Source organism: Trichomonas vaginalis, chromosome V (assembly GCF_026262505.1).
Source record: "Trichomonas vaginalis G3 chromosome V, whole genome shotgun sequence".
Classification (NCBI taxonomy): Eukaryota; Parabasalia; order Trichomonadida; family Trichomonadidae; genus Trichomonas; species Trichomonas vaginalis.
This window is the reverse complement of record NC_067207.1, coordinates 30,881,544-30,904,740: the sequence shown is the minus strand read 5'-3', so window position 1 is coordinate 30,904,740 and position 23,197 is coordinate 30,881,544. Positions and strand designations below refer to the sequence as shown.

General features: G+C 30.6%; 9 protein-coding genes and 1 pseudogene across 10 annotated transcripts, besides 7 other annotated features; 8 read left to right on the top strand and 2 right to left on the bottom strand.

The window, feature by feature from the left end:
• Positions 1–40: part of a mobile genetic element that runs on past the window's edge.
• Positions 41–229: 189 nt separating this feature from the next.
• Positions 230–267: a mobile genetic element.
• A 574-nt stretch (positions 268–841) lies between these two features.
• Positions 842–878: a mobile genetic element.
• A 2,842-nt stretch (positions 879–3,720) lies between these two features.
• On the top strand, positions 3,721–5,538 carry TVAGG3_0433680 (uncharacterized protein; the record flags this gene model as incomplete). The annotated part of the gene is made up of 1 exon (XM_001300717.1): positions 3,980–5,506. The coding sequence occupies one exon, from the start codon at positions 3,980–3,982 to the stop codon at positions 5,504–5,506; it is 1,527 nt and encodes a 508-aa protein (XP_001300718.1).
• Positions 5,539–7,448: 1,910 nt separating this feature from the next.
• On the top strand, positions 7,449–8,135 carry TVAGG3_0433670 (uncharacterized protein; the record flags this gene model as incomplete). The annotated part of the gene is made up of 1 exon (XM_001300718.1): positions 7,449–8,135. One exon carries the CDS (start codon positions 7,449–7,451, stop codon positions 8,133–8,135), a length of 687 nt encoding a protein of 228 aa, XP_001300719.1.
• Positions 8,136–8,296: 161 nt separating this feature from the next.
• Positions 8,297–9,871, top strand: TVAGG3_0433660 (uncharacterized protein; the record flags this gene model as incomplete). The annotated part of the gene is made up of 1 exon (XM_001300719.1): positions 8,297–9,871. One exon carries the CDS (start codon positions 8,297–8,299, stop codon positions 9,869–9,871), a length of 1,575 nt encoding a protein of 524 aa, XP_001300720.1.
• A 103-nt stretch (positions 9,872–9,974) lies between these two features.
• Positions 9,975–10,101: a mobile genetic element.
• Positions 10,102–10,395: 294 nt separating this feature from the next.
• On the bottom strand, positions 10,396–12,354 carry TVAGG3_0433640 (uncharacterized protein; the record flags this gene model as incomplete). The annotated part of the gene is made up of 1 exon (XM_001300720.1): positions 10,592–12,301. The coding sequence occupies one exon, from the start codon at positions 12,299–12,301 to the stop codon at positions 10,592–10,594; it is 1,710 nt and encodes a 569-aa protein (XP_001300721.1).
• Positions 12,355–12,596: 242 nt separating this feature from the next.
• Positions 12,597–13,037: a mobile genetic element.
• A 70-nt stretch (positions 13,038–13,107) lies between these two features.
• Positions 13,108–13,152: a mobile genetic element.
• Positions 13,153–14,031: 879 nt separating this feature from the next.
• On the top strand, positions 14,032–15,321 carry TVAGG3_0433610 (glycosyltransferase family; the record flags this gene model as incomplete). The annotated part of the gene is made up of 1 exon (XM_001300721.1): positions 14,032–15,321. The coding sequence occupies one exon, from the start codon at positions 14,032–14,034 to the stop codon at positions 15,319–15,321; it is 1,290 nt and encodes a 429-aa protein (XP_001300722.1).
• A 118-nt stretch (positions 15,322–15,439) lies between these two features.
• On the bottom strand, positions 15,440–16,342 carry TVAGG3_0433600 (tetratricopeptide repeat domain domain-containing protein; the record flags this gene model as incomplete). Its single annotated transcript, XM_001300722.1, has 1 exon — positions 15,440–16,342. The coding sequence occupies one exon, from the start codon at positions 16,340–16,342 to the stop codon at positions 15,440–15,442; it is 903 nt and encodes a 300-aa protein (XP_001300723.1).
• Positions 16,343–16,450: 108 nt separating this feature from the next.
• Positions 16,451–23,197: part of a mobile genetic element that runs on past the window's edge.
• Positions 16,892–17,468, top strand: TVAGG3_0433590 (protein of unknown function, DUF4106 family; the record flags this gene model as incomplete). Its single annotated transcript, XM_051233876.1, has 1 exon — positions 16,892–17,468. A coding segment is annotated over one exon (577 nt), but the record flags the coding sequence as incomplete, so codon positions are not given.
• Positions 18,911–19,794, top strand: TVAGG3_0433580 (protein of unknown function, DUF4106 family; the record flags this gene model as incomplete). The annotated part of the gene is made up of 1 exon (XM_051233875.1): positions 18,911–19,794. A coding segment is annotated over one exon (884 nt), but the record flags the coding sequence as incomplete, so codon positions are not given.
• TVAGG3_0433570 lies at positions 21,001–21,710 on the top strand (annotated as a pseudogene). Its single transcript has one exon. A coding segment is annotated over exon 1 (710 nt).
• On the top strand, positions 22,088–22,621 carry TVAGG3_0433560 (protein of unknown function, DUF4106 family; the record flags this gene model as incomplete). The annotated part of the gene is made up of 1 exon (XM_051233874.1): positions 22,088–22,621. One exon carries the CDS (start codon positions 22,088–22,090, stop codon positions 22,619–22,621), a length of 534 nt encoding a protein of 177 aa, XP_051103604.1.

Sequence of the window (23,197 nt, the reverse complement as noted above, 5' to 3'; positions counted from 1 at the left end):
GAAGCCCCACTACCTTTTTTTTTTTTTTTTTTTTTTTTTTAACTTTCGTAAGATTTGATTTTCTTTTATCAAATTTAATAGCGATATTTGAAGGGGGATCAATTGACTTCACAAATTCAATTATTTCATCATAAGTTGCATTCAATTTTGAATTAATTACAACAGGTTTTGATTTTTCAACATTAAGTGGTGGATATTTGTAGAAATAACAATTATCAATTGTTAAATTTGTTGTAAACAGAAATTCACCAAAAGTGACACCTCAGAAAAGCTAAAATATTGAATTTTTGGAACTTTTGATAGAGCACGTTTTTAAATACTAATTAAAGTAAATGTATATTTTGTAAAGATTCTTTTTAATAAAAAATAAAATTTTGAAGAAGAACACAAAATCTTCTGAAAAATAATATCAAATAAACTCATATTATTTTCTAATATATAACTATTTTATATAAAAATCAAATTCAATGATCTTAAAGCGAAGGATAAACCTCAAAATTTACGAATATAATGAGTGGGAATATAATGCTTATCTATCATAAAACCATATGAAATATCAATTTTTGCTTTACGCCTATTCCCACTCATTATATTCGTAAATTTTTGAGGTTTATCCTTCGCTTTTAAGATCATTGAATTTGATTTTTATATAAATAGTTATATATTAGAAAATATATGAGTTTATGTGATATTATTTTTCAGAAGATTTCATTCTATATGCCTATGAAAAGTACTCTCAAAACTAACTTTTTCCTAATTATAATTAAATCTAGAATATTGTATTATGATTAGTATTATTTCATTTTTCTCATTCAATTTAGAATTTACAAATGTCAAAAAATTGAGAGCTGTCACTTTTGATGAATTTCTGTTTATTACAAATTCAAAGAAACAATTGAATAATTTGCATCATTTTCATCATTTCCTATAAAAGCACAAGACTTAAACACGGCATCTTGTGAAAGGAAGAAATAAGATTTCTGATTTTGTACAAAATATAAAGAATTATATGCGAAATAATCAAAACTAAAACGAGAAACAAACATTGAATAAATCATTTTGACAGCGGCAAAATTATTAGAAACATTGCAATGATTCATTAATAAAGATTCATCTTTGCTATCAACAAACAAAGTATAATAAACAGCTGGTTCATTTATATCAGAGCATTTTGTAATAATTGAATCATTCATGTTAATAGAATGAGATTCAATTGTAGGGTTGTTAAAAATATCAAAAATTAGCGTTTTGAAGACACCATGGTGTCTTATAATTTTCCCTTCCTTATTGGCGTGTAGAAATAAATGCGCCAATAGATTGAAGAAGAAGAATTGTTTTTCTCTTAATGAACTTTAATCCTTTTGATATAAGAATATTAAAAACATTAATATAATTTCGATTTCGGAAATTAAATTTCCAAATTTTTTGTCGATTTCGGAAATAACAGGATCCCGCATCCAACACGCAACAACAAAACACAAAACACACTTTTTGGTTCTTTCATCGTTTTAATCGTAGTTTATGTAATACATGATTTGGATAAATTTTACAAAAATAGAACCTATATTATATTGTTTTCAAAGATTCTTGCAAATCATCAAAAATAATTGTATTTTAAAAAACGATCAAATTATCCTTTCATTATTTTAAACTTAAATTAGTTTTTATGATTGACTAAAGCAATCATATTTATTCATCATTAAATAAACAAAAAAATAATATTTGAGAGTTATTTCAAAAAAAAAACACATTGAATTTATTAATTTGTCTCAATTTCAGTATTATAAATTTTTATAATTTCAATATTTTGAAATACACTTTTTAATATTTCAATATTTATGATATTTCAATGTATTAAGTGGTCTCAAATTGAGCTTCTCAAATATAAGTTGGCATATTCAAATAATAAAATTAAATAATATTTAAAATAATAAATAAAAGTGATTGAGGTCATAGCAAAACGGCTGTTTCAGTCATTAATTCTTAAAAATAAAAAGGGTAAAAACTAAATAAAATGGGTAAAATTCAATAGTGTCTGTGCTATCGTTCAATTTGAAGGTGTCTTTTGAAACCGCAAGACACATTGAATTTTTGAATAGTGTATTATGGTTTGACAGACACCAATGAAAAAAATAAAATGATATTTATTTTAAATATATAAGATCCTTATATAAAATATAAATATTTTATCGTTTTATTTTCTTGTTTTAGAAATGTTTTTTATTGAAAAATCAATAAAACTAACTCTAAAATAAAATTTTTGATTTAAAGACACTATGATGACACCAGGCAAATCTTCCAAGACACCTATCGTCGGGAATCTAACAACCCTATTCAATTGTATGCAAAAGTGCAAAATTATCTTCAAAAGCATGACAATTTATTGCCATAATATTTGTGAAAACAAATTCCGAATTATATCCAAAAGCATAGATAGCACCACCATAGCATTTCTCTGATATGGAATATGTTTGTGTTCTGTTGAAAATTACATCAGAAATTGATAATTTTGAATTGAAACCGAGAAAATAAAAACTTCCGCCATTTGTTTGGGAAGAAATTTCAGAAAAGATGCATTTCTCGACTTTGAAAATGTCTGTAATATCGAAATTATTACTTCTCTCATTTATTATCGTGTTATTCATCGAATAATTATGTTTTTTCATGTAAGATAAACATGGTAAATTATAAACAACTTTTGTTTCGAAAGGAACAATAGATATATTCTTGTCATATGTACAATTAATAAAATTAACGTTTTCGAAGCCATATATTTGATAAGGGACATCAAAATAACCGTTAATGCAAGTGATTTTTTGAGTTGATTTGAATAATTCTGCCATTAAGGATTTTTTCATAAAAATATTTTTAACAATTGCGGGAAAAGGAAATACGAATACATTTTGAATCAATGAGTTGATTATTACGATATTTTCTATATTATTGTTAATTGTATTCGCTAGAAGTAAGTTTGTTTTGGAATTACAGTTTTGAAAGTTAGAAAATGATAAAAATACAGAATTTCCGCTTATTTCTATAATAGAATTTTCGATATGGCATGTTGTCAGATTTAATCCTTGAAAGTTAACTGAAGAATTGTAAGAATAAATAATTCTGTCAGAATAATCGTCAACTGAAGCTAAATAGTGAGAAAATTCTGTAACATCTGTATTTGCTTCGTGGAATTCTAAAATTTCGCCATCAAGTTTGGCAATTTTATTGTTAATGAAAGATAATTTAGAGAGATATGTATGATTCACTTGCCATGTGAAAATCGCTGAATTGTGCTCAATTATATTATCTGAAAAGAAGCAATTTGTAATATATATATCATTACGTAAAATTTTTTTTGCACCAATGATTGCACTTCCTTGTAAACCGACGTTAATAGAGATGAAATTACATGAAGATATATTGATATCGTTCAAATAATTTGAATATTGAAGGCGTGCTAAGCCATAAAAGGTTGTAAAAACATTCATCAGAAAAATAAGATATAAAAAACGGTTGAAAGTTATCGAATAAAAAAAACCTTTTCGCATATCAATTTGTTTCGTTAATATAAATATGCTATCATGATAAATTGTATTCAAAAACCGAAATTCCATCACAAAAAAATTAGTATTGAAATCAAGTTTTTTGCTAGAGTTTCAGATAATAATGCTTTTTTAGAAATTTTTAAAAAATTATTTCTCCAAAAATTTCAGAATTAAAAATAAAAGCAATTTCAAGCCTCCAATTAGATTTTAAGTCAGTTCGTATAAGTTCAATATACTTGCAATATACATCTGTACTGATAACTCGCTCGATCATCTCTCATTTCACTGATGTGATGCAAGGAGGCGCAATTTTTTTAGATAACCATTTAAATTCATTAGGTTTTAAGGAATGCAGCTTTTTCAAATGCCAATCACTGCTCTATGGTGGAGCCATCTACATATCTTCTTCAGATAACACCAAAATTTCAAATTGTAACTTAATGTCATGCGAATCAATCGCCGGAGCTGATTTATATATTACCAATTCATCAGACGTAAATATTGAAAACTACTACTCAGATTCCAATGCAAACGTTGAATACGGGATTAATAACAAAGTACAAATCTCCAGTGACACATTGTCGATTATCCACTTGAATATGACAGATAAAAAATACGATGCATCTGCACTCATTGCTACACAGAGAACATTTTCGGTAAATTTTTCTTCATTTTCGAATTTTTCAGGCCGAAACGTAATAGAGCATTATACGTATCCCAATTTTTATTATACCAAGTGCCAATTTTTACATATTTACCCCAAATCAATTTTTATTTATACATTAAAAAGAGTCATAATCTTAGATTCTCAGTTTAAAGATTGTTTCTTAGTTTGTGTTAAGAATAGTATCAAACTTGGAAACTGTATCCTTGATGAAACAAATTATTCCAATATTCTTCAAGAAAACGTAACAGAATCAGCATTTCATGATGAATTCATTCATACATATTGCAATTTTGTCAGAATTAATAAAGTACAAGCATTCAAAGACATTAAAAACACAAGAATTATTTCATCAATAAATTATTCACAGATTTCTATTGAAAACTGTCGATTTGATGATATTTCCAATCAATATAGTGGTGTTGTCATATCAATTAATGACATTTCCAAAATAATTTCGATAAATGAATCAACATTTCGGAAAATCAAAGGAGATCAGTATTCACTTACAAGTTCTGGAGCTATATATGTTTCTGGATATGATATTAACTATAAAAACTCAAAGATTTGTTGTCTTGAAAATTCAGGATATTTTGGAGCTTTTCTTTGTATATTTTCTGACGAAAACTCAAAGGCAGAGGTCAAACAAACAACTATTTGTAGCGAAAATACAAAATTGGTTTCAATTTACGCTCAATGTCAATTAACGGTTAATGTAAACTATTCAAATTCAATAGGCAAAGATAATGTTTATATTTTAAGTGAACAAGACACAGATATTGGTGAATCACTATTTTGCAATGCAGTTTTAGATGTACACTTATTAAATACTTTTATTCATTGTGACAAATTTTTGTCAATTTCAAACAGTGGATTTTCCAATTTCAGCATCATTAATAATAATAATTTGTCTGTAATAGCTGGTATTAATAGCGAAACTACTGATTTATTTAATTGTTCAATTGATGTTTCGGATGATATTATTTTTGTTTCTGGAATCAATATTTATATGAGAAATTGTTTTTATACGAAAAAACCGAATGTATTTTATAATATAACATATAACCAATCAGATAATCAACTTGTTGATCATGTTGTCATGCCTTACTATGATTATTTCCCTTCTGTTGAGAAATGGTTCGCTGAAAAAAAAAATAATTTGTACTTGTTAATTCCAATTATTTTTGTCATTGTTGTATCAACATTGATATTTGTTTTGATAGCATGGAGAAAGAAACAGAGAATAGCACAAATGGAGATGTCTATTTCTCTTAGAGCAAATCTTGTAAATGATTTTGGATAATTATTTAAATATTTGTTGTTGTTAGTAAAAGCTTTCTGTTTAATTTCAATTAGTTATGTATGAAATTGAATAGTCTTCTTTTTACTCTTTTTTTCTCACTTTATAATCATTTAATATCTGATTTTGTTAGGGAAAAAAAATGCAATTTGTTTTGCATCTATGCAAGAATGAAGTGAATTTAAGATTAATTTTGGATTAGGCATCAGTGTAATCTTTATTTTGATCATAATCCTGGGCTCAATCTGGTTGGACTTCTTATTCTAAGGCTGATTCTGCTAATTTTTCTTGCTGCGATATTTTCTTGCATTTGTAAAAAATGTGGCACCAATAACAAACTCAATTTCAACAAGAATCTCTATAACTATATCTGCTATAGGCCAATTATAGTTACCGTTTTCTGTGTTCCCATCTTTGGAATAAACTTCGTTGTTTCTGTTATTGAAAATCCCCTTTGTTTGTTGACATGTTCAATATTTTCTGACTTTTCATGGTTAGGATTACTTATGATTTCCAGATAGGCTTGTTCATGAGTTCATGTATTTTATGAACTCTCGTGCTCATCCTTAGATTTCCTTTTGGGGGAGCAGTGGTCGGTTTAAAAGTTTAGTTATCAGACTTCACTACTATGAATTTATCATTAGTAGTAATATTTAAGCTGGGGAATTTTATAAATTCATGCAGACATTCATTGATAAATTTTTGTGAAGCTGGAATAAAATTCCTATCAACTCATGTTTTGAATCTGAAGAAGAATTAAAATATAATTCATTCCAAGTCACCTTGTATATTCCGTGTGTAACCATAATATGGCGTGTCAACACAAGAATGAAGCAATAATCTGTATGAAATTAAAACTTTTAAATTCAGATATATAAAAAGTGTAATGAACGAACAATTTTGATCTGGTCTCTAAAAAATACACTTCTACTCTTCAATAAATGTGGATATAAATAACATCCGACTTTCTCTCGATTTTGAATTGTCTGAAATAAGGACTCAAGGATGAATTAGGCAATAATCATAAAGTATAAAGGTCATGATGACTATTTTGCTTTGTTCCATCTACCATTTTAACAACGTCAAATTTTATGAAAATTGAATAGTTTATGGCAAGTCCTAAATTTTGACTATTCGATAAAAATAAATTATTTTTATTCAATGAATAGCCTCCTCTAGTTATTGGAGTGCCTCAATTTAGAATTTTTCATTAACGCTAGATGTTTTTATCCTACTTTAAAGAAGCCACCTTGGGAAACCACCTCAACGTCGAAGTAACAGGGAAATTTGAAGTTGATTCATTCATATATGATATTACTTCAGATGCCTTTGATCATTACTACACTAATGAAATTGATATCAATGGTGTTTATAAGGATAATGAGTTCTCATTGTTATTTCAAAACAAAGATGAAGCCAAACACGAATTTTCAATTGAATTCAGAATCATTGTCGACATTAATCTCTATAATATTACATATAGCCAGCATTACTTTACTATTTACAATGAAAAAGAGACGACCATTTATAATGTTGATGAAACCAACGTGCATCTCACTGTTTCAGGCAATGAAATCATCATAACACGGTATACAAGATTTATTGAGCCAAATGCAATCGATTCTGTACGAATTTTTAAATCATTGGAAAATTATAAATTTGATGAAGATATAAACATTAGGAATTCCATTACATCTAATCATATTGAAGTTAAAATCGAACAATGGACATTTTGAGTCATCAATTTCTAGCTGAATATTTGTTTACAAATGAAAATTTTGTTTTTAATTCTCTCCAAACGAAAATGATAAATTTAGAAAAAAATAACTCTCTTGTTTTAGAAATTCCAAAAGATTTGAACACCAAAAATCTGTTTATTCGATTCTTCGACACTGAAAGAAACACTACAAGTTCAATATCTCGAATTCCTATTAACAAAGAAAAAATGAAGAGAAAAATACTCGAAGACAAAGATTTTATTATATTTGATTATAACAATAAAACATATTACGAAGGCACACAATTTATTAATGTCTCTGGAGAATTTATTACATATGGTAATTCTAAATTATTCTACATTAAGGAATATAATGAATCAAAGAATCCAGAAGGCGCAGAATATTTCTTAAACGAAACTACTTTATCAGATCATGAATATCGAAGACATTTTAGTGTAAATATTTCTATTCAAAACTATACAATAGGAAATTACTCAATTTATTTCAGATGCATAAAATATCAAGATAATGAAGAAGTTTATTCTCATTTTGAATATTTCAATTTCACAATTGAAAGAGTGGTTAGAATAGAAATAGATCCATTGCAAAAGCATCAATTTAAACAAAGAATTGATATGCAATTTAAAGTTAATGTTTCATTTAATTATTATGTCGACAAAATATTCGAAATATCGTATCGAATTAATAGAACAGAAAATATTAATTCATTAATTAATATAAAAGAAAATATTTCATTAGCATTAGAAACAGAATTTAGAGAGTTTACTTTTGATATTTCAAAACTTGAAGTTGGAGAATATTACTTTAAAATTTCTACAATTAATGTAGAAGTTCAAAGCCAGAAATTCGTTTTGGAAAAGAATCAACAGAAAGTAATCCGGCTGATTATATAAATTATAAGTATCAATTAAATCTTGAATATGAAATTAGAGATTTAGATGGAACTGGAAAAATTTCATTTAAATATACTGTTTCCCCAGATTATAATGGATATGATGGATATTCGCAAACAATAGAAAACATTCATGAGATTACAGATACAAATTGGAAATGTATGTTAACCACAATATTTATTCCACCATGGTTTTTGTGTCAAGAACGATTTTTAATTTCTTATTATGTATTTGATGACTTAAACAAAGAATCCGAACATCAAAAGTTATATCTCCGATATGAACCTTATCTTCAACTTCAAATAAATGAATTTAAGCATATATTGATATATAATGTTGATAACTTCCTTACCATTAATTTAAATTATCAGGACCCAAGAGGCGGTCCCTGTTGGATAAAATATGCCATATCCAGTGACGGTTATGGTTTTCAAGATTATCAAACATTCGAATTGCCTCCAGAAATAAACAATAATTACCAATCATATACAGTGAACATTAAAATTGAACAACTTGCATACGAAAAATCATATGAACTTATGATCAATCGATTTAATCCTCAACTTGATATTTATGATTGTAATTCTTATAATGGTTATTACAATGGTAATTATTATGATTGTCAAGATTATAATAGCTTTTTTGGATGTCTACCAATAGTCATGCAATTCACTATTCAATTGTCAACTCCAGTTTTATCAATTACCAAAAATCCAAATGAAAAATACTATAAGAACAAAGATCAGTTAATTTCAATATCAGGTACATTAACAGATACAAATCTTGGTGATGTTTCATTACAATATGCATATGATTCATCAACTAATTTCAAATTATATGAAACAATAAAAATAGAGTCAATAACTGAATCAAAACAATTCACAATGAATATACCTTTAGATCAAACATTTTCAGAAGGTACTCATACCATAAAAATCAAAGCAATAGATACTTTTAATAAATTTCAAACACTAGATCCTATTAAATTTGATTTCAAGTTTAATGATCCAGATCTTCTAATTCTTGATTATAATGAATATAATCCTCCTGTTTACACAAAAAATCTTAAAAATGATTTGGAAATACAAATCAAATTAATTGATTATAACATTGTAGATACTTTGAAAGTTGATTATGAATTTGAACAAACATATTTCACTGGTTCAGTGGAATTTCAAATGGGTAATGAGATCGAAAAAACAGATATGTTATATATTCGAATTCCAAGCGATTTACCTGAAAATAGATATATAGTTAATTTAAAAGCTGTTGAAACTCCAGAAAGAACATCAGTTGTGAGGAAATACTATTTTATTTTTAAATACAACAAACCAATAATAACTTTAAATAATGAAAGAAAAGAAGTCTATTATAAAGACACAGACAAATATGTTCATATTTCGGGTGTAGTTCGTGACGAAAGATGTAATGAAAATATTCATATTTTCTGTAACATTGAAAATATGGATGATCAAACGGATACACACGTTGATCTCGATAATCAATGCTATCAACCATTCAGTCTGAAGATCCCAATATCACGTGTTAACAATGGTAAACATCGATTTTTAATTAATTCAATGAATGATAAACAGGAATCATCAGAACAAGTTAGCTTCACAACAAATATCACATTTCGATATCAACCATCCAATTTTGAAGATGATCCAAAGATCAAACATAAATTCAAGCCATTTTCGTTTATCTATTCTATCATTCAATACATTTTATATTAAATAAACAACTACTATTTTCATTTAAATTATTTCAACTGCTGAAATACATGATAATAATGTGAAGAATAATTTTAAGGGAAAAAATCTCAAATTTCGAGAGAAATTAAAGCTGCACTTGCGCCCATCTGACTTTAATTCAAATTTTTGACAACTGGCGCGAAGCGTCATTGAAAATTAACCTTAAACATCTGAATTGAAGGTCATGTCATAGAGGCGTAAGTGCACCCTTAAACGCATACCTCTGATGTAAATATCTTCAATTCTATTGGTGAAATTTTAAAAACTCATTTATTCTAACTAAAGAAATAATTTTTGAATCAGATATTAATTGGAAGTTAAATTTGATAGGCAAATAAGCATATTATAGAAAGTTTCATATATTCTTTCAAAAACTCTGTATTTCATAGTTCAATAAAAATTATAAAAATTAAAATGTTTTTTATGTAGTGAAAAATCGAAGACAATAAGTAAAATATTAATATTTAACATAAAAACAAAACAAAATTAAAATATAATTGAATTATTTCTTAAGATTAGGTACTGTTCGGTGTCTGTATACCTTCTTGTTAACGTAAACGTATGTGATCTTCTTCTTTTTCACTGTCTTCTTCTTTTTGGGTTTCCTTGGAGCAGTACTTTGAATTGATTCTGAAAAAACGTTCACGCACATGTTTAAGCTCATCTTCCTTTCAGGTTTCTCGCTGTCTGATTCCGATTCAACTACTTTTTTTCTTCTTTCTTAGGATTTTGAGTTAATTCTTTTTGGATGTTTTCGATTTGCAAGTCATCTCCAAAGCACACGAACATCCTTGAAACTGCAACACTCAGATTCCAGCCTAGACATGTTGAGTAGTATTTCGTTGGAATTGAAAAATCTTCGACAATCTTCGTAAAAACTGTGAAGTTTAAGTTGATGTAGTTGACAACTGCTTTAACTGATATTTCTTTCTCCAGTTCTGTGATTCTTTTGGTCGGTGGTTGAGATTTTGATTTAAATTCTGAAATCAAAACCGCAAAACGATCAATTTTTGGAAAAACCTTTTCATGAATTCTCTTTTCCCATTCAGGGGTTACTTTAAATGTAATTTTCCTTTTGGAAATTAAATTGCAAACATGGAAAACAATTTGATAAGGTAAAGCGCCGACATCGTCTTTATATACCTTTCGTACGTATTCTCTAACTGTATGATTCAAAAACAATGAGGTAATAACTTTATAAATTTTGAATCGATTATTTTCAACCAAAGAACAGTAGCTTTTAATAACAGAAAGTATAAGACGTATTTCGCTCGGTATGAATGATATGCAGTTCAGAACATATTCGCATGTTGAAAAGAATGTAACAGTTGTTTGAGGATCTTGCTTTTCTAAGTCGAGATTCTTATTCTTATCAAGATACTGTATGATTTTGTTGAGAAATTGCTCGTCGAATTCTGCAGAACAGTTACCTACAATTAATTCAAAAAGTAAATGAGTCAAAGAACCTTCATGGGACAGATATTGAATCTTGTTAAGGCTATACTCTAAGTCAAGGATAACAACAAGGCAGAATAGGCCAAGAACGGAGTGATAACGCATATAAATATTATAAAGATGAGGAAGTATCTCTCGCATTTTGGTTTGGTCACCATTAATCATAGTAAGTAATGCACGAGATATCGTCGAATCTGGTTTAACGACGAGTTTTGCAAAATCATTTAAGAAAACCGAAGGATATGGACCTTGTGGAGGTGATAAAAATGGATTTTGTCTAAATTCGGCGCGACGGAGTAAGCTTGGCCAGAATTTAATTGATGAATTGTCTTCCAAAATAAAACCAAAAACTTTTTTATCATTTTTGTTGTAAAATGACACTGTATCCTTAGTTTCATCTATATCTATGTTGGTAATATTTGGAATCTTCGACAGTTCATTAGTTCTAATATTATAAACGTTGGCTGTTCCGCTTATTGTTAATTGAAAAAATATAGATGTATTCGGATCATCTTCTAATAGTCCTTTTGTTGCTACAATTGTGTGGATCTGAGGATCGCATTTGGACCAATTATTGGAAAAAATACCGCATGAAATCCATTTGAAAAGAACATCTTGATTTGCAAGCTGGTGAGCTATTTCGACAAAGAAATTAAATATCTCTGGAATAAATTCATTTGACTTTTTAACAACTGGCGGCCATATTTTACTTAAATATAAGGCCGCATCATTGCTAAAGTAGTGTTTTGTTGTTGAAGATACTGATTTTATTATTTCTGTCGGATTGTAAACGACTGCATCAAAATTAAAACGCGATAAAATTTGGATTACGTCTTCCTGTATATTTTTGAAATCTCTCTGCGTTAATGATTGAATGTTTGAGTATGTACATTTAGATACTTCATCATTAACTGAATCAATGTAATTATAATAATCAATATACCTGGTGTTGTGCATGAAAATTCGGTTCACTTCATTTTTGACAAAAGTGAAGAGTTTACATGGCAAAAATAGTTTACATGGCAAAAATATATAAGGTATTTTTTAAAAGTAGTTATCTTTATATATAAAAATAAAACTTTTGATATATTTGAGTAAATGATTTATTAATTTATTTATTTATTTTTTTTTAAATCAAATCATATAAATATATATATATATATAATAGTGAAATAGAACAAGAAATAATTATTGATGATTAAATTGTAGACGAGGATAAAAGTTTAGATAAATTAATAAAATTAGTGTGGAATCAGACAAATTTCGGGTTGTTTGGGAAGGAATTGTTGGCTATGATGTACTGATTCATGATCAGTACATCATAGCCAACAATTCCTTATACAAAGTTCAAAAACTTGGGTGCAATCAGAACTGATTGCACCCAAGTTTTTGAACTTTCTCGAGGGAATGAAAGGGTAAGAGGTATACATTATGAATATATACCTCTTACCCTTCCATTCCCTCTCTGACAGCGGGAAACTTTGTCTGAATGTTAAACTATTCAGACAAAGTTTCCCGCTGTTTGCGAAGGAATTGTTGGCTATGATGTACTGATTCATGATCAGTACATCATAGCCAACAATTCCTTATACAAAGTTCAAAAACTTGGGTGCAATCAGTTCTGATTGCACCCAAGTTTTTGAACTTTCTCGAGGGAATGAAAGGGTAAGAGGTATACATTATGAATATATATGCCGTAATATAAATCTGATTTTCATTTGGCAGATCCACTTCTTGTCTTTCCATTTTTTTGAATCAATTTATACAAATAAACTTATAAAACACAAAATTATTATTTTATAATACAATTCTTAGATAATACATCCGATATGTAAAGTGTCAAAAATGAATTGAACCGAATTTTCATGCATTACACCTGGAATTAAAACTCATATAAAATTGTGCGAACTGACGTTATTTTTATTCAATTTTTGAATAACGATTTACGTTTAGCATGAACTATAGTTGCAATAGCATGTATATTTGAAATAACTTGGAATATTAAATTTAAGGTTCTTCAAAAGCAATTGATGATTCGAATCGGATTATTGATCAGACTTTCTGGAATTCAAGCAGTAATATAGATACATTGCATAAACCAGGAACTAAGCATCCAGGCTTGGACAATTTTATTCAAATTTAAAGAATCGTTATATAACATCCTTGAAACTTGGCAATGAAAGGCTTAAATTTCGCCAAATATCAAAAAAAATCCTTATCAAGCACATTCACATTCACATGTGTTAAACACCGATTATTTGTAACCAACATTCGTCTCAATTTCCGACATATGATGAAACTCTTTTCTTCAATGCTTGAGTTGATTCTTGAAAAATTATATCTTAAACAAAGTTTACAACTATTTAATTTTTCAAGTTATACTCAAAATTGTAATAGAATTTTAAATTTATCTTGTTTTTGTCCGAATTTACTATTATTGTCTATCTTTCTATTAGAATTTAAATACGTTTCCGCTAAGTCAAAAAAATTCTTTATCTTGCAAATTTGTAAACAATTTTTAATAAATTTCATACTGTAATTATTGATTTATTCAGTTATTAACAGTAATTATAAAAAGCCGATACGAATTGATAAAATGGAATTATGCCGGGCCATCCTCGGCGTTTTTGAAATTGAACCTAATAACTTTAATTGTCTTGATATTCATATATGGATATTATATTGGAATGCTGTCAAGCTTAGTTTCTTTTTATTTAGAAGGGATTCCAATTAATTTAAATATTACTAAACTTCCAAAGATCGATCCTTCAAGCGTTAAAGGTGTACAAATCAAAAAGATTCGTAACGAAGTTCCAGATTTTCCAGGAAATGTTCTTACATCAAATTGTTATACACCATTTGCAATGGATAGCTCTGTTCCCGGAATTGTCAGAGAAAAGAGTATATACTACAAATTTCCTAATGTTTATTTCAATGATGTCGAAATCTTTCAAAAAAATCAAATGATTAATCATAAATACAGACATATTCCAGAAATGGGTGAATATCGCTTCTCACATACTGTGTTAGATAGGGTTGTATATTTATTATGCACTTATGAGCAATATGGACACGTTGTTCATGATGGAATGCTTACTGCGCTATTTAACATACCATGGGATGTCATTAGGAATTCAACACTTGTCATCCGCAGGAATCTTAAGATAGCTAAAAAAGCTATAGATCATTTAGAAATTCCATACGGAAATTATCTATTTATGGAACCAAACACAACATACTTCTGTCGAGAACTTCATATGGTATCGCCTAATTATCAATGTGGCTCACAACAATATTCAACGCTTTATGTACGAGATTATGTTTATAAGCATTTCAATTTAACAGGAATTAAGCCAATAAATGGACTAATGTTCAACAGAAAACTTACATCCCGTGGTCGTCATATTGAAAATTTCAATGAATTTAGGATTGAAATTCCAAAACGCTATCCAAACATAAACTGGATTGATATTAACGACAAACAACTTACAAATTACTCGTATTCTCTAAAAATTCTCGCTGCAACTAAGTACTTCTTCTCGGTTTCTGGATCCGCTTGTTATAACATCATGTACATGCAGCCTTATACGGGAATTGCAGTTATTGGATCAGATATATACGATTGGCTTCCAATGACTAACTCTGTTGCATGGAAAATTTGGTATGCGTACGCAGTTAACCCGCATATACCTCATTTTCCATCAGAAACACAATTATCGTTTAACGTTAGTGTTGAATATAACCTGAAATACCTTGATAAGCTTATTTATGCAGTAGATCACCAAAGATGGCCAAAATTAGAAGATAATTCAATGGCTATCGTATTTGATACGAAAACAATGAGAGACATTGTTAAGATTGATGATGATGTCGACTTTAGAATGACAAAGGGTTTGAATACGATTCGATTAGTTTATGAATCATATCAACCTAAAAACTATTCTTCTATGTTCAATGAAATTATTAATATACAATAGAAAAATTAATCAAAATTATTTTGAAAGTAATTTGATTTATATATAAACTATCAATTTAAATTTATATTAATGAATTTTATTTAATCAAACAGAAAAACAAAACAAATAAACAGGTAGATTACAATGGAGGGATATCTGCCATGTAATCCATATTAGTTTCATCAGATTCTAAAGTTCCGTATTTATCTTCAACTTCTTTCACTTTATCTGATGAAACTTTTGATCTGATAAGCGAAGCAGAAGCTTGCATTCCAAGTTTCATGAAAATTTCGTATGCATTTCCAGTGCATTCTGTCATTCGAGTAAAATCGTCTATTTTAGATGCTGTTTCTGACATTTCAACATACAATTTTGCCATTCTGGCTCCGTTAGTATGATTTTCTATTATTTCTAAAGTTTTCTGGGCATTGTCGTATTGTTGCATAGATAATTGGTATTGTTTTGATGCTGAGTATGTTCTAGCATTAACAAGATACCATCTGTATTTAAGTTCATTGTCTTTTACGTCTGCATTTCGATGAGGATTTAATACGTCCATTGCAATCTTTATATGAGTCTGTGTATCATTTGGATTGTCTGTTCTCATTGATAAATGAGCTTCGGCAACTTCTACGGCAACAAATAATGCTGTTTCTTCATCAACATTAAATTCTTTTTCTAAATCAAGAGATATTTGGAGATGACGAAGTGCACTTTGTGGTCTATGACTTCCATTATATAATTGTCCTATTTTTGCATGTATTTTAAGAGATTCGACGGATTTTTCACCGTATAAAATGTAGATCATAGATTTTTGTTGGATAAGAACGTGAAATCTTTCATTCATTTCTAAATCAAATGATCCAAGCTTCTCTTCAAGCTTTTTTAGCTTAACTTCAGGAGGATCTGTGTCTATAATCGCATCTGGATGATCTTTGAAGTAAATATCAGCATACGTTTCAATTTTATCGTTAGCCTGATGTTTTTGTTGATAATTTCGAGCTCTTGGTGCATGAATTCCCTTGGATGGTGGTATCGACATTTTTTATTAACGAAAAAATTTGAAAAATCTTCATGATTGGATCAACAAATATTATTTTAAAGCTTGAAAATTAATTTAACTGAGTTTATATTTTTATAAACAAAAAAAAAAAAAAAAAAAAAAAAAAAAAAAAAAAAAGGAAGTGGGGCTTCCAGGCACTTCGTGCCTTCTAGCCCTAAGAATTTTTCCCAAGACCCAAGAGGAGGACCGAACCCCAGCCGACCAGCCGTTGATTTTTTTGTCAAGACTTCTTCGTAAATGTTTTGTCAAGACTTCATCGTAAATGTTTTGTCAAGACTTCTTCGTAAATGTTTTGTCAAGACTTCTTCATCGTAAATGTTTTGTCAAGACTTCTTCGTAAATGTTTTGTCATGATTTCATCGTAATGAGCGTAAATCAGACAAAAATATATTTTAGGTGAAGAGGTGACATCTCACCCGTTTTCTCACCTGTTTTCTCACCTCATGAATTTTCATGAATTTTCATGAATTTCTTCGTAAATGTTTTGTCGAAACTTCTTCATCGTAAATGTTTTTAACTTCACTTAAAATGCCACGTAAGCTACGTAAGAATATACGTAAGAGGAAGAGAGCATTGAAACATCCAATAGTAAGACTGACACCACAACAACAGTTGCAACAACAAATGATGAATGACCCCACTATGTTGCAACAAATGTCAAGCAACCCTATGCTTTTAAACCGAGTTATTGGTGCACAGAGTGGAGGTTTAAGAGCGGCACTTTTAGCGAAAATGGCAGGCTATGGTGGAGCTGCAGACGGAACAGCATATAACCCTCAAAGTCAAATGAATTTGAGTTCACTCAAAAATCAAATAACAGATGTCAAAAAGTCAAACATAGACATACAGAAGCAAATAAGTGAAAACGAAAAGAAACTAGAATATGACAGACACACAAAGAAACTCAATGAGTTAAACGTAGAGAAAAAGAAGAAAGAACAACTGAAAGAACTAAGTACAGAGGAATATGCGAAAAAAGTGTCAGAAAAAGCAGCAGAAGTAGCAAAAATGGAACAAGATGTCATAAATTTGAAAAACCATACTACTCAATATAAAGTACTGAAAGATGAAGAAATAAAACAAAAAGCCCTGAAGACATATATGGATAGCGATGAGTATAAAAAAGAAGTTGAAGCAAATGTAAAGGCAGAAAAACTTTTACAGTTGCAAAACCAAACCGTACAGTATGAAAACTTAGCACAAGAAAGTAAAAATAACGACGCGGCTATGCAAAAGGCAATGAAAAGCTCAGAATATATAAAAGCTAACAATGACTGGTTAGATGCCCAAGCCAACGCTAAAGCAGCCCAGCTTATAGGGTCAATAAGGACAAAAATACAAGCGGATGAAGACAGTTCAAATGAAGCTTTAACAAATGCTGACTTTAAGAACGCCTTCGAAGCTCTTCATAGTAAGGTGAAACAAGTGAACGACTTCTCATCTGGAAAGAAACTGAAGTCTGAAGGTTTCGACAAAGAGTTAAAAGAAGTAGCACAAAATATGACGAAAATAACAGATGCAGCAACGAGACAGGCAGTTCAAAGTGCCTATGACGCCGTTAGAGCAACTGTTGTGGAAAGTCAAGAAAAAGAGTTACAACAGACCAAAACAGACCTAGTAAATGCTTTCTTAAGAACGAAAAGTCAGGTAGGACATTATGCTGCAGATGGAACATATGTGCCAGCTGGTGGAACTTATATACCACCAAACCCTCCAAGAGAAGCACCTGCACCAGGACTACCTAAAACATTTACATCGTCACATGGACACAGACACAGGCATGCACCAAAACCAACACAACAACAACAACAACCAGCACAACAACCAACACAACAACCAACAGTTCAAAACCCTGCACAACAACAACCACAAACAGAGCAAGGAATAAAAGAAGTAGAAACAAGGAAACCAAGAATTCTTAAAAATGCTTAAAGAAGAGTGTGGTTTCCCAGATAGTATTGACTTTAGTGACAGATATAAAGAAGCTATTGGAAAGTTCAAGGATGGAAATACTGACCCGAACCTATTTAGCTTTATGGCTCAGCACCAAAACGGATATAATCTCAAACCTGGAAAATACAAGCTCGCTAAGGATATGATTTAATAGCATATCATCCAAATGACATGGATGAATTTACTCCGAGATATTTGATGTCAGAGCTAAATGACAATTCAACTTTCGTCATGAAACGCGTAAAAAATAGAGACGGAACGAAAGAACAAAAGCTTATGAATGCGGATGACGTAGATAGGGAAATTGTTGAAAACGGTCTCGGAATATATGAAATGCCAGCAGATGAGTACAAGAAACTCCACAGGAAGAAGTTCAGATACAACCAGACATGGAAGAAAATAGTTCAGCAACAACAGCTAGAAGAGCCTGAAGGAAACGAACAAGTCCTTCCTTTGGAAACTAACTTCACAGAACTAGATGAAGATTTGGAACAGCCGAAAAATCTTGACCCTCAACAAGAGTATGCGGAGAATATGGAATATTTCCAAGAGTCTAAAAAAAATTCGGCTGACATAGTAGAAGAATATCGAAAAATGTTTGCCGACATACAAAAGACTCCAACACCAGATGAAAATATTCAGCATAGAATGGAAGCACTGAAAGAAAATGTACACAAATACAACAACCCTTTTTACTTACGAGCATTTAACGTTCAATCTTCGGATGAACTCGGTGAAAATAAAAGGTTAAATTTCAAGAAAACATATAGAAATGAAACATTGTTTAAAGTTCATTCAGAACCTAACCAAGATGGAAACAAACCTACTTTTGTTTCTGCAGACGATGGAACTACAATGAGATGGGGTCATAAAGCTAATCCAGATAGGTGGTTCATAAACTTACAACCACAATTCCAAGAAGTTGTAGACGCAATGGAAGTCAATGGTGAACCAGATTTAGCTGGTATTTTCAGCGCGGCTTTAATGCCATTGAAAGATATGAAACATGCAGATATTTTGGACCAGTATGAAATGAACATGGCTGATGGAAATATAACACCTGACGTTCTAGAACATTTATCTCAAAGAACTACACAGAACCATAGAGATGGTATATTTGGTGAAGAGTTTAGAAAGAAAGTTAGGGAGAGCGAAGGAAGAGAACCTATTGTACATGACCTTGCAAATGAAAGTTTGCAAAATGTCATAAAAACTTACTTTGCAGACAATGAACCGAGAAGGGATGAATATTTAAGAAAACTCAAATGGACAGTACCAAATGAAATGTTAGTATTGAAAAACATGTTCCTTGACAAAATAAAACCAACTACAGAAATAAATGACGAAAGACTGAAACATTGGGTAAAAGCTTTCCCATTCACAAAAGATATTGTTGGTAACATGGAAAGAAAACCAGAATGGCTACAAAAACATATATTTGGAAACGAGCTTATTCCATATGGACAGGCACTGTTTGAAGAGCTTGAACCAGAAACTCAGGAAAGAGTCATGCAAACAATACGCAAAGACTCAAATACAAACTATGACAAACTCTTTCTAGGATATAGGTTACCTGAGATGGGCGACCAGAGCCCAAAGGCAAAAAGGACATGGGAAATTTGCAACATACTAGATGAACATAATGCAAAGATGCAACAACTTCAAGCAGAGGGCAATGAAGGAAAAAGAAGAGTTAAAAACTCAGTCAGGAAGAAAGTAAAGCTTGGTCGGAGTGGGTTCTATTATGACATATAAATCCAACTATTCTATATTTTTACTCATATGAAATGTACGCCGCTCAGAATATAACGCCAACAGTTTTGGATGCTATGAATGGAAATGTTTCCGAATGGTATAACGAATGCGACAATGCCATTAGAAGGTCAGAAATAGTTCCTGGAACTTACGAATATACAACTGCTGTTTCTTATGGAAATGTAGGTGAGTTTGGAGAAGGTTCTTCAACAACAGTAGATATTGCTTGCGACAGGTTTCATATTATTTCTATTGACAACTCATTCTTATACGTGGAACAAGACATTGAAATAAAACCTTCTGCCAAGTTGTCTGACAAGAAAGGTTGCAATGGAATTTTCTATGTCGGATACCAATATGCTCCAGAAGTTTTCATGGGATATAAGATATATTCTAACTCTGACTTAGTTCAAACAGTAACATGGGCAAACTATGAATGGTTCGCTTTGAGAAACTCAGTACAACCACAAGCTAGAGAACAAACAGACCAGTATGCAACTATTGAGAAAATAAGAAGACTTGACCCTAACGTTCCAGGAGTTTATGTTAACCTTTCTGGTTCAGATGGAAATGCTGCCACTAAAGTAAAACTGAAACTTAGAGTTCCTTTGTCATCTTTCCTCATCTTCAGGTTTTTAAGATACTTGCCAAACTGGGCAGGAAAAATTTCTATCGAACTTACTCCAAGCAAAAATAACTTAGTCATTGCACCAACACAAGACCCATTCACTCTTACAGACGTAAAGGGAACAAATAAAACGTCATTCGCCGAATTTTGCAAAGACAAAGTTGACTTAGACTTTGGTTTCTCAAACCTCAACACTGAAGTAAACTATTATTTCAATGCTGCTGGAGATGCTTGGGACCCAGTTAAGTTTACATGCGAAAAGTTTGAATGCAAGAGAATAGAAAGCAGACTTGCAGTCTATATGTTGGACCCAGATATTTCAAATGCTTTAGCTGCCAAATATATTGCAGTTCCACTTATGTTCCCTATACACCAAATATCTGTCAAAGACTTTGCAGGTGAAGTTGGAAACCAAAGTGCTGACCCAGGTGCAAGAACGGATATTGCTTTAACAACTGCAATGAAACATGCAGATACTATGTTTGTACTGTTCAGACGAACTATAAATGACTATTCTTGTTTCTACAACCCTGGTATTAAATATCATATAAACATAGATGGCAAATATTATCCAAGAGAAGAATATTCTACAGTTGAAGATATGAGGTCATACAACTTGACATTAGATGCTATGAACTTTAACAACAACTTCACAACAACCATTAACCCTGAAATGCAAAGTTCTATTATGCCATATGTGAAAGTATGGACTCATACAGGAGGTCAAAAAACTCAATATACAAATGGAGACCGTTCAAACTTTTGGCTTGGCATTCCATTTGCTGACTCAGAAGACTTTATGGGTGGTATTTCAACTGTTGGTACTGTACAAATACAATATACTGGTGACAGAGACGGTCCAGATGAATTGAAAGCAAAGAAGTTTACAAAACCAATAGCACTTTCACGGAAGATGCTCTTTTGAAGATTCGTTCGATGAAACCTGCTGGGGCTCCTCAGATTGGCATAACGACAGCTTCCATCGAGCAGATTTTGGCAGCAGGTCAGTAAGTTGTTCTTGAACTGACTTCTCTCCGTCAAATATTGACAGTACGCCAGTTTTGACATAATATTGTATTATAAACTTACCTTTAGAAATATCTGTAAGTTTTTGTTGTTATATTTTTGTCTGCTTCAAGAACTTTCACCATTTCAGTTATACCAACTTTCTTTGCTTTATGAAAATATTTTGGTTCAGCAAAGACTGCTATTCTATAACATTTTCCATTGTTTGTATAAAGAACTATTCTGTCAATGTATTTGTATTGTTTGTGTGTGTAAACTTTGTTCTGCTTCAATTCGAAGAGATACTCGAATACGTCCATCTTTTTATTCTAAGTAAAATGTCATTTCCGAAAAATAGAAGCGTGAGTGTTTCAAAAGGTTTAATGGCGGTGGCAGATGTGAAGTTAAATTCACCAACTCAAACAAACAGTCAAAGTGTTGTTGTCAATGTCAAAGAAAGAGATGTTGAAGTGGGGAAACCATACGAAGACCAAGATGGTATAACAATAGTTCCTGTAAAAGAACCAACATACCCTGAAGTTAGCAGAGACTTAAGTTCTGTTGCAGATATTCGAAATGACTACCAACAACTTAAAGACAAACTTAAAACTCAGGAGAAGATTTGTCAAGCTTTGGGTATAATGTTAAACTTTGTTGAGCACAACCCTGTAAAAGTGAACTCATATGTCATCGCACCTCATGAAATTTTGAAAGAACTATTGAAACTTTTGACAGAGGCAGACGATATAAACATCAAAGAAATAGAACCCGACATTGCTTGCTGTGGTGTTTCATATAATGTCATTGACAAGATATACGTTATGAAAGGAGGTGAGACGTTGAACTTAAAATATAGTTTCCCAGACGTCATAAAAATATTTGACGACCACAACATTTCATTAAAATTTAGTTGCTAAGTAAATGGCAGAAGACATAGTGGTTTATACTATTACGACTAAAAACCCTGAGTCATATAATTCTATAACAACAAACTTACAAAGTCCTCAAGGACGGTATTGTAAACTAACTTTAAACACAATGACGACTAAAGCCTGTTTTGCTCTTTTGACACCAGAAGACTTTGTTGTTGTGAATGGTAAAAAATACTTCTTTGAAGATACTTACTCAGATATACCACCAACAGGTTTTGTTGACTTATTTAATACTTTAAGGACGGATGTAACATGTGCTGCAACTAGAGCAGGTTTCATTATGTTTGGATGTCCGACTGAGTTTACTATAAACAATATGAGCTATAATACAAAACTTATATCTGGTTTTTACTACCAACAGTTTCCTATAACAGGAAAAGGTGTCATACAAGGAATGTCTGTTCCATTGACTTTAAGTACACCTATTTTATATATTGTTTCAAACTTAGGTTCAAAGTGTTATTCGAATGTCGACAGAAACTACTATGACCAAAAGATACTCATGCGTAATAAACAACACTTCTCTGCTGGTTTGCCTATTGTTCATTCGAATGCAGAGTT